General features: G+C 63.2%; 1 protein-coding gene across 2 annotated transcripts; it reads left to right on the top strand.

Moving 5' to 3' along the window:
- Nucleotides 1–9800, top strand: EPN1 (epsin 1). Of its 2 annotated transcripts, XM_065898833.1 has the most exons (10): nt 1–228; nt 3938–4187; nt 5385–5509; nt 5883–5957; nt 6512–6595; nt 7216–7519; nt 7873–7983; nt 8082–8168; nt 9251–9508; nt 9592–9800. In XM_065898833.1, the coding sequence occupies exons 1-10, from the start codon at nt 1–3 to the stop codon at nt 9798–9800; spliced, it is 1731 nt and encodes a 576-aa protein (XP_065754905.1). The 2 variants fall into 2 exon arrangements, with proteins under 2 accessions (XP_065754905.1, XP_065754906.1); XM_065898834.1 differs by lacking the exon at nt 5883–5957.
- The last annotated feature ends 794 nt before the right edge of the window (nt 9801–10594 follow it).

Raw genomic sequence — 10594 nt, 5'->3', positions numbered from 1 at the left:
ATGTCGACCTCCTCACTGCGGCGCCAGATGAAGAACATCGTCCACAACTACTCGGAGGCCGAGATCAAGGTTCGGGAGGCCACGAGCAACGACCCCTGGGGCCCGTCCAGCTCCCTCATGTCTGAGATTGCTGACCTCACCTACAACGTCGTCGCCTTCTCGGAGATCATGAGCATGATCTGGAAGCGGCTCAACGACCACGGCAAGAACTGGCGGCACGTCTACAAGGTCAGTGCGGGGTGCAGAGCTGGGTGGGGGCATGCCCACCAGGGGGCGTCCAGAGCTGGGCCGCCTTCCTGGTTTCCAAGAGGAGCTGGAGTTCTGTCTTTACGTAATTTATGTAAACTTCTCTCTTGTTTAGTGAAGGCAACAAAGAATTTTGGTCCTTGTGGTTTTTGAAGAAGTGGCACGTTCTCAAGACTGATCCACTTAGAAGGCCTAAGTGGGTGCCCAGTGTCCACCCCGCCCTCAGAGGCGGCCGTGTCCCCAGCTTCTGTCCTCTCTGGTGATCTGTGCGTGGAGGTCCAGGCAGGTGGGCAGCTCCGGGCAGTTTTGGGGGCCACGGACTGGTTCTGTATCTTCGTTGCAGCGGTGGTCCTGTGGCTGTATGCAGTTACCAGAGCGCTAAGCAGTGTGTAAGGAAGAGTGAATTTTACCGTGTGGAAGTCATTCCCTACTTTTAAAAAGGAAAACAGGCATACGTGTTAGGGATCGTTTCTCATCAGGATAACAAAGACTTGTCACTCTTTCTTTTTTTTAAACAATTTCCTGTCTGCTGTCTGCGTTGATCATAATTGACGTAGCCAGCTACCTGGTGCTGGAATTTTAAGTTGTTTGCAGTGTTCTGCTTTTACAAACAAGACAGCCATGAATGTCCGTGTATGTTTGCCATTTTCCAGAACTGGAATTTCTGGGCATGTGCCTGTGCCATTTTGATAAATGTGGCTAAAGTGCCCCCAGTGATACACACACACGCCCCGATCCAGTGAACGGACAGAAGGACAGACCACAGGCTTTGGGTAAAGGGAACTCGGTTGCAGGCAGCGCTCAGTGGGTGGGTTTCTCGTTTGACTGCTGTTCTGGGGACCTGGGGCCTGGCGTCTCAAGGTGGGTCAGGAAGTGGTAAAGGGCCTGGGCTGGGGCAGGTGGCGAGGCCCCACCCCCAGCACTGCGGCCTCAGGCCAGTCCCGGGACCTCCCTCTGTGGGAGAGTCCGACTCCTGGGGCCCAGGGGTGTTGGTGAGTCCTTCTGTCGCTGTTCCTTCGGTAAAATGGCAGTTGAGGGCCTGCTCTGTATGTGGGGGTGGGCAAGGTGGGTGAGGCCCCTGGTCTCGTGGACGCGGACTGGGGCATGTCTGTCTTCCGGAGGCTGGGGTGGGTCCCTGGTGGGTTCCAGAACGAGGAGCCTGAGGCCTGGAGAGGTGGCGCTGCTTATGTTCCAGCCGGGATCTGAGGCCCGTTTGCTCTGGCTCCTTTCCACGCCCCTCCCTACAAGCCACGCTTGGGTCTTGATCTTGGATTCGATTGAGTCATTTCTTGTGAAGGGAAAGGGCAGGGGGAGCTGGGGAGCCTTTGTGTGAGGTTGGGGGGAGGGGCAGAAGCTGGGTGGGGAGGGGGCCGGGCCAGGTGTGCGAGGGGAGGTGAGTCCTGAGAGGCCACAGGTGGCAGGTTCTTTGTGACCGGTGCCTGTGGGCGGAGAGCAGCAGAGGTACTTCTTCCAGGTGGGGGAACTGAGATGCAGAGGTTCAGGGCCGCCCTCGCTGTGGTGGGGCTGAGAGGGCCATCCCTGAGCCCACCCTCTTGACTCCGGGCTGTGTCACCTGACTTCGCTGAGGAGTGCAGGGTCTCAGTCTTTATTCCTGAAAGCAGGGGTCAGTAAAATACAGCCCACGCATCACACCTGGCCCTGCGTCTATGTTTGTAAGTAAAGCTTTATCACACGTGGCCTGGTGCAGGGCTGAGCTCTCAGGACCGGGAGTGCACGGCCTGAAATGCTGACGGGTTTATCACCCGGCCCTTTACAGAGAAAGGTTGCTGACCCCTGTTTAAGAGGATGCTCGCATTCTGATGGCCCGGGACATCCTGGACCAGGCCGTTTTGGAAACCTGTGATGTTTTCCATCGAGGCGCATGTTCTAAGTGCACAGCCCAGCTGGCTCTTAGGTGTGTGCACCCCTTTGTAGCCACTGCCCAGGTGGAGATAGAGTATGTGGCCCCGGGAGGCACCGTGCCCGGCCTTCCGTCTGCCGAGATTGTTCCAGGCGTGGAGTCCTGTGGCCTGTGAGCCTTGGTGCCTGCTGTCTTTTGTCTTTGTTCGCCGTCACGTCTGGGGGGTTGACGTGTTGGAGCAGCCACTCGTTCACGTACGTGGCTGTGTGTGTGGGGCTCCTGTCATATGAACACCCCACGGCTCATATGTGTGTATTTCTTTCCCCCCTGTGGGGTGTTTGGGTTATTTCCATGTTCACAGTCTTTAAACTGGAGTTCCAAAGTCCCCAGAGCTCTGAGAACGAAAGTTTTCAAAAGGCATTTGGCACCAAGGCCCCATCTGGACTGTGGTGAGGTGGATTACCTGGCATTTGAGGGTCCCACAGAGTGCGACCGTTGGTGTCACCCTCCTCTGGGGGACTTTCGTTACACGTGGTGTGTGCAGTCTTTATGGCGCGAACTCGTGAAAATTCTGAATTCCAAAGCACCGCTGGCCCAGGGGTTCTGGAGCCTGCCTTCCACACGCGGATGTGCTTTTACTTCTTTCCGTTCTCCTCTAAGGCGTAAACATCTCTCGGTCAGTTAAAAACTAATCTCTAATTACAGAGGTGAATAGTGTCAACACACCTTCAGGACCCATGCCAGATACAGGTCAGCCTCCCTGGGAAGCCTGAGGAGACGTGACCCTGGCAGATTCCCTGTTCCGCTGCGGTTCAGACAGCTTCCCCGGGGTGGCCTGCCCCTCCCTCTCTGTTTTGTTCTGCTCTAGACCTAGGAGCCCTGGGTGGGTCTGGGAACTCTGGGAGGCCCCTGGTGTCACCTGCAAAATCTAAGGTGTTCCCTTTTCCTGCGGACAGTGGCCATGGCCTCCCACAGAGCCTGAAAGGGGCCAGGACCCCTCGCCTCACTCCCCAGACTGCCTGGATTCCAGGCTCTTCAGACCACAAAGGCCTTGCCTGGGGTGAGGAGTGGGGGGGTATTTCCTATTAAACCTTGCTGAAAAGGGATTTGTTCCCATGTCATAAAATGCAGAAGATCCCAAAGGGTGTTCCCACTTCCCTGCCCGCGTGGTCCTCCCTCGGGGCCCCCAGGCCTGGACGGGCCCTGCCTGCACGGCATCTCCCTCCTCCGCCATTGTGTTCAGATTGTGCCCGGGTGGTGTGAAACTTTACGCGTGGGGTGACACTTTCCAGACTCACAGGTGCTAGAGAAAGCGGGCGGATGTGTCGTGCACTGGGCACCCTGAGCGGGACCTAACAAGCTGCCTTCCGGCTGTGCGACCTTAGATCTTCGTTTTAATGAACAAGGCAGGGTCTGCACCGATCGCTTGGCGATCCCCACGTGGGCTGCGGTGATGCAGCGGCCGTCTCCCCTTTCCCGGTGTTTATTGAGATGCGCGTAGGTCACGGAACACACGGTTCACCCTTTTAAAGTGCACAGTTTGGTGGTGTTGTGCAGCCATCACCCCACCTAGTTCCAGAATATTTTCGTCCCCCTGGACATAAGGGGGGATCTCCCTATCCCACTGAGAGTCACCCCCAAGTCCCCGGGCACACTTTGTGGATTTGCCCGCCCGGACATCTCCTGTGAATGGACTCCCGCACACTCTGCTCTTTGGGGCCCGGCTTCGGCCACCCCGCGTGGTGTTTTCAAGGTCCATCCCGGTGGCAGCTCGTGCTGCAGAGGGCGTGGGTGAGCTGGGCCTCGGGTGACAGTGCGTCCCCCCTGCAGGCCATGACGCTGATGGAGTACCTCATCAAGACGGGCTCGGAGCGCGTGTCGCAGCAGTGCAAGGAGAACATGTACGCCGTGCAGACGCTGAAGGACTTCCAATACGTGGACCGTGACGGCAAGGACCAGGGTGTGAACGTGCGCGAGAAGGCCAAGCAGCTGGTGGCCCTGCTGCGCGACGAGGACCGGCTGCGGGAGGAGCGTGCCCACGCGCTCAAGACCAAGGAGAAGCTGGCACAGACCGCCACGGGTGAGCCAGGGTGTCCGGGCCCTTCACCTGCGTGCCCCCTCTGGCCTGTGCCCGAGAGGGGGTGCGCGGCCCGGAGGAGGTTGCTGTCACCGCGGGAGCTGTGCTCAGGCAGAGGGCAGGGGGCTGAGGCCCTAGGTGGCTGCACAGGACGGAGGAGGGCCAGAGCGGTGGTGAGGGGGACTTGGAGGAAGTGTAGGTGCTGGGTGGCGACCAGTGATTAGGAGGACAAGAGGTGACATAGAGGAGATAGAAAGGGCGTCCTCCGTGATGGGAGGTCCAGCTGTGTCGGGAAGCTTTCAGTTTTATATATGGGTGTGCAGGATCCTGAGTGCTCCTGGGAAGGGCCTTTTATGCTGGGACTGGCTGGGTGTCGAAGGTAGAAACATTCCCCAAGTGGTGTCGTGAGCGCAGGTGGAAGCCGTCTGTGCGTTTGAAGCGGGAAGGGTAGAGATGGGAGTAATGCCGAGAGGTGGGCCTGGCAGCTCTACCTGGCAGCTCTTGGATGGGGGTGGGGGTGGGGGTCTGGGGAGGCGGGACCGTGTAGGAGGCCCAAGCAGTTTCCAGGTGATGGAGGTGGTGTCTTGGTAGGTGGTCAGGATGGAGAGGCAACGTGTGATGGCGAGCGCTCCCTGGCCGGCAGGAGCGAGCCTGGCCCGTTGAGGGAAGGCTGGGCGCTCCCTCCTGTCTGGGCCCATGTCTTGTCTCCATCCTTTCCTCATTCGCCCCTTGTCCCGGGATGGGGCCCCGGCCCTGGAGACCAAGGCTCCAGGCTCCCCACTGGGGGCTTTCGCACCTGGGGACCAGGGAGGAAGGCCCTCCGTCCCCCTGGGGCCTGAGATGGGGCCCTGAGACAGGCCACAAGGCATCTCTGACCCGGTGCAGGAACTTAGCTCACGGGCTCAGAGGTTCCCCAGGGCCCTCCCTCTTTATCAGCAGACTTTTGTCTTGGGCCATCAGGGCTGTCCTCCTTTGACCCTGTCCTTCCTGCAGGTAGGGCCACCGCACCCCTCCGTGGGTTTGCATGCACACCACACCCCCTCCCTGACCACGGAGCCTGGGGTCTGGGTCCCACTGGGGATCTTGGGGGAGGGAGGCCAGGCCCGAGGGGAGGTGGGGGGTTTCAGGCTCTGCCAGCCTGGCTGCCTGGGCCGTGGGGTCCCCTCTTCCATCTGGGCCTCAGCATGTGTGTCCCCTCAGCCTCCTCCGCAGCCGTGGGCTCGGGGCCCCCGCCCGAGGCAGAGCAGGCCTGGCCGCAGAGCAGCGGGGAGGAGGAGCTGCAGCTCCAGCTGGCCCTGGCCATGAGCAAGGAGGAGGCCGACCAGGTACGGCCGGGCCACAGGGCACGGGGCTGACCGCCGTTCTGCTGTCCGTCTCCACGCCTCGCCCTCAGCCTCTGCCTGCCCCTCCTCTCCCGGTCTCCCTCCTCTCCTCTGCTCGCCCTCTGCCCCGTCTTTCCCCGCTCCCTTTCCTCTCTGGGTGCTTGGCCTTCCTGGCCCTGCCCAGCCCGGCTCCCACCCACACCCCAGGCTTGTCTCTTTGCTGTTCTTCACCAGTTCGGGGACTACGTCTGTGTGTGTGTCTCTTGCTCTGCCCGAGCCTGGCTCTCTGTCTCCATCCTTGTGTGTGCTCGTCTCTCTCTCCCCGCCTCTGGGCCCCACCTGTCTCCCCCAGCCCCTCACACTCTCTCTCCCCCAGCCCCCGTCCTGCGGCCCCGAGGATGACGTCCAGCTCCAGCTAGCCCTTAGTTTGAGCCGTGAGGAGCACGATAAGGTCAGAGCAGCCTCCCCACCCCGAGGCTCCCCTGAGACCCTCCCCAGGTCCCCGCCTCCTCTCACCTTGAAGGGCCCCACCCCCACACATCCTTGCTGCAGCGTTTTCAGTGGGACCTTGTGTCTAATGGGTCCCCGGAAGGATACCCGGCATGTGAAGCAGATGCCTTGTGGCTGCTCTGGGTGGTGAGGGTGCCCTTCTCTCTCTCCATCACAGCCCCAGGGCTCCACCACCTTCACCCCCTGCAGAAAACACCCAGAGTCAGGCACCCTGTGCTTCCCCAGCCCGTTAGAGCAGCCCGGCCCGGCCCAGCCCGTCCTGTCCTGGCCCCTGCACAGCACCCAACCGTCATCGTCCCCCCCGCCCCGGCCTGAGACCCCGTGTCCCACCCCATCCCACACATCGTCCGCATCCCATTTTAATTTTCAGTCGCCATTGTCTGGGTGGGAGGGTTCGGGGCTGTCCATTTCGGGGTGGGGTAGGGGGAAGTGCAGTGTCAGCCCCGTCGCTCAGAGTCTGACCCCTCCCCTGCCTGCTGCTTCTGGCCGGAACAGGAGGAGCGGATCCGCCGTGGGGATGACCTGCGGCTGCAGATGGCCATCGAGGAGAGCAAGAGGGAGACTGTGGGCCAGGAGGAGGTGAGTGTGGGCGCCAGGCCGGGCCTGGGTGGGCGGGCGGACTGGCGGAATAGCGTGTCCAGGCCGGCCTTGGCCAGAGGCCCCATCAGTGTCCGACGCAGCCCAGGAGGATCTCGGTCCTGCCCTGCCTGCTCCCCTGCCCCGGGAAGGGGTGTGCAGGGTCTGCGGAGGCACCTCCCACCCAGAGCGAGCTGGGCTACCCCTGGGACGCGCGTGGTGAGCTGCGGGTGCGGGGCCGAGGGCGGCGGCTGCGGCCCTTGTCCTCACTCCGTCGGGGACTGGTCAGTGACCTGGGCTGGGTGGGAAGCGGGTGTGTGGTGTTGCAGAGCCAGCCGACTGCTGTGCGGAGAGTGGACGGAGGGGCTGCGGGGAGGAGGGCCGGGGCGGGTGGGGAGGTGGACAGGGTGGAGCGTGTCAGAGGAGCAAGCAGCTGGGCGTCTGCCCCCGCTCCCGTCCTCTCTGGGCGCTAGGAGGTCCCCTGGCTAGGTCTGCCTCACCTTGACACCCGGCTCCCACTGCCCTTTCTGCTGTGTGGCTGTCCCGTCTCCTCCGGCGTTCTCTCTCTCGGTCGGGGTCTGCCCCGCTCCGCATTTTCTCTTTGTCCTCTTTCTTCCCTGCAGTCGTCCCTCATGGATCTTGCTGACGTCTTCACGGCTCCGGCTGCTCCGCAGGCCGCGGATCCCTGGGGGGGCCCAGTGCCCGTGGCTGCTGCCCTCCCCGCGGCGGCCCCCACCTCAGACCCGTGGGGGGGACCCCCTGTGCCTCCCGCTGCTGATCCCTGGGGTGGTCCGGCTCCTACACCGGCCTCCGGGGACCCCTGGAGGCCTGCTGCCCCCGCGGGGCCCCCGGTTGACCCTTGGGGTGGGACTGCGGCCCCTGTGGCTGGAGAAGGACCTACCCCCGACCCGTGGGGGAGCTCAGATGGTGAGTGCCCACTGCCTCCCTGGCCCTGCGTGTGGCGTGCAGTCCTGGGGTGCCTGGGGGGTGGGTGCCCAGCGGCTGTGGGGGCTGTAGGAGGCAGGGGGGGGCCTGGGTGAGAGGCACACATGAGACCCCTCACCCCACCCTGGCCGGGGGCCTCTCGGGGGCTTTCTGGAGGCCTCAAGGCTGAGGGGGGCTTTGCCAGAAGGGGGTGCCTGGCAGTGTGAGCCGCAGGGCTGGAGAGTGGGGACATGGTGGGAGGGGCCAGCTGGGGAGGGGCCTGAAGCCTCAGGGCTGCCTGGCTTTGGGGGGCGGGGTGGGCTGCCAGCCCCTCACCTGCTTTCTTCCTCACGCAGGCGGGGCCCCAGTCGGCGGACCCCCAGGCTCCGATCCCTGGGCCCCGGCCCCGGCTTTCTCAGACCCCTGGGGGGGGTCCCGTACCAAGCCCAGCGCCAATGGCACCGCAGGTACTGGGGGGTGGCCCGGGGGGGCCGGGCCTCGAGTGTGGGAGGAGTCGCGTCACCTGGGCCCCTGGGGAAGCTGAGGGCACACCCTGACCCCACAGCGGTCGGGGGGTTTGACACGGAGCCGGACGAGTTCTCCGACTTCGAGCAACTGCGCACAGCCCTGCCCGCCTCTGGGAGCAGCACGGGTGAGTGTCCCCGCCAAGCCCAGGAGGCCTGTCCTCCAGGCTGGGCGGCTGCTTGCGGGTTGAGACACAGCAGGATGGCTGCAGTCCCCAGGTGGGCCCGGCCCCCAGGGCTCCCCCAGGGCTCTTAAAACAGCGTGACCGAGGTGGAGCTGGTCGTTCACCCATCGTAAAGAGGAACTTCTTACTTTGTTTTCAAATAACTTCAGACTTAGAGAAGAGGTGCATAAATCGTACAGAGATTCCCTTTCTCCAGTTTCCCCAAATGCTGCTGTCACCCTGGAATGTTTCTTGGAGTGCAGTGCAGACTCTGGGGGCCTCCGGGCGGTGTGGCGCCTGGACTGGCCTGATGGCTGCCCCTCCCTCTGGGGACCGCACGCCTTTCCTCACCTGCCCACCGGCGTCCTGGGGCAGGGGCGTTTGTGCGCCCCTCTTCCTGGAGCTCCGAGCACCTGTCTTCCGGCCAGAGTCCGGGCTGGCCCTTGTGTCTGCAGGTTGTCCCTGGGCTTGTCCTCGAGGTGAGACCCCGAGTCTGTGTGGTGTTGGGGGCTCTCTTCATAGTGCCCACCTCCCCGCCCTGGGTAACATTCCTTCTGGGCCCTTGGTTTTTCTGCGTCTTCGAGTGCAGCAGGCTTTGTGGAGGGAGCAGGCCTGGTACTAGTGCCTCCCCCACCCCAGGCTGACCGTAGGTTGCCATCCAGTCTGCAGGTCTCACTCTTCCAGGCTTCTCTTCAGCTACATGTGTGCATGTCTTTCAGTAGCAGATGGGGTTCTTTAATCTTAAGAAACAAAAAATCAGGCCTCACGCTAATGGCACATCACCCAGTCTCCTGGGACGGTGGGCACCTGCCACTGTCCCCCCGCGCGTCCCCTCGGCGCAGTCGTGACCTGTCGTGTGAGCTTCCCGAAAGCGGTGCTGTTCTGCTGTCACCCGCTGGGGTCGGTCCCCGACCTGGAGGCTGTCAGAGAGCGGTCCTCCCGGCTTTGCCTCTTGGCCTCACACCCGCATGGTTTGACTCTGGGGCCGCCTCCTCAGGGTCCCCACGGCAGCCTCTCCCCTGAACCCCCTCTGCGGCCCCTTTCAGGGGAGCTGGAGCTGCTCGCTGGAGAGGTGCCCGCTCGTAGTCCCGGTGCCTTCGACATGAGTGGGGTTGGGGGCTCTCTGGCCGAAGCTGTGGGGAGCCCCCCACCTGCAGCCGCCCCGACGCCCACGCCGCCCACGCGGAAGACCCCTGAGTCGTTCCTGGGGCCCAATGCCGCCCTGGTAGACCTGGACTCGCTGGTGAGCCGGCCAGGCCCCACGCCGCCAGGAGCCAAGGCCTCCAACCCCTTCCTGCCGAGCGGTGAGTGTGGCCCGGGAGCAGGGGTGCTGGCCCACCCGGCAGACCCCTGACTCAACTCCGCTCCCTGTCGTCTCCCCCTGCAGGAGGCCCGGCCACCGGCCCCTCCATCACCAACCCCTTCCAGCCCGCACCCCCCGCGACACTCACCCTGAACCAGCTCCGGCTCAGCCCCGTGCCCCCGGTCGCTGGAGCGCCACCGACGTACATCTCTCCCCTTGGCGGGGGCCCTGGCCTGCCCCCCATGATGCCCCAGGGACCCCCAGCCCCCAACACTAATCCCTTCCTCCTATAATCCAGGGCGGAAGGGGGCTTCCCCCATTCCTGCTCCCTGGGCCACCAGTGTTGTGAGTGCATGTGAAGTGGGGGACCCCTGCCCCCACCCCAGCGTCCTTCCCCCTCCTGGGGCCCACTCACACTACACCATCTCCCCCCATCCCCGACCCTGCCTCCCCGGAGAGAAACTGGACCTGGGGATGGGGAGGGGTGCGGCCGGAGGGGGACCCCTGCCCACGGCATTAGAAGGGGGAGGGACAGCGGGGGGGGGTCCCCCCACCCATCTCCCTCCCTCCCAACTCCTGACTGGCCCCTCAATCAGTGTTTGAGCCTCCTCGTCCCCTCATGCACCCCTCGGTGAATCCTTGGTGATGATTTTGGCAACTTCGGGAATAAATGGCAATTCTTACAGGCATGGTGCCCCCAAGTTCCCATTCATGGTTTCTGTGACTCCTTCACCTGGGGCACCCAGGGCTCCGAACCCATTGTCCTCCTGGGGGCAGTTGGGAGCTGGCACCTCGTGGAAGCCTTGATTTCCCTGATCCTCTGGGTGCCGTTGGGTTCTGTGCTGAGGGAAGGAGGGGGCACTGAGTCCTGGTGGAGCTGTGGCCCACTCAGGGCCAGTTACCCTTATGAGGGTCAGGAGTCCCTCTGGAGAGCTGACGGGGCCTGGGGCTGTGCCAGCGGACAGCACGTTGAGGTTGGGGTCCAGGGCTCATGAGTTGGCGGTGAGGACGGGGGGAGTCCTTACCGAGGCGGCACGCACTTGACACACCTCAGACACACTCCAGCCATCCTCCTGTGTCCAGCGTG

Source organism: Phocoena phocoena, chromosome 20, assembly GCF_963924675.1.
Source record: "Phocoena phocoena chromosome 20, mPhoPho1.1, whole genome shotgun sequence".
Classification (NCBI taxonomy): domain Eukaryota; kingdom Metazoa; phylum Chordata; class Mammalia; order Artiodactyla; family Phocoenidae; genus Phocoena; species Phocoena phocoena.
The sequence above is the reverse complement of the archived record's forward strand: the minus strand, read 5'-3'. Positions and strand labels throughout refer to the sequence as shown.

Coding starts and splice junctions, on each gene's coding strand:
- EPN1 (XM_065898833.1), top strand. CDS start 1: ATGTCGACCTCCTCACTGCGGCGCCAGATGAAGAACATCGTCCACAAC. Junction 229..3,937: donor ACTGGCGGCACGTCTACAAG/GTCAGTGCGGGG, acceptor TCCCCCCTGCAG/GCCATGACGCTGATGGAGTA. Junction 4,188..5,384: donor GCTGGCACAGACCGCCACGG/GTGAGCCAGGGT, acceptor GTGTCCCCTCAG/CCTCCTCCGCAGCCGTGGGC.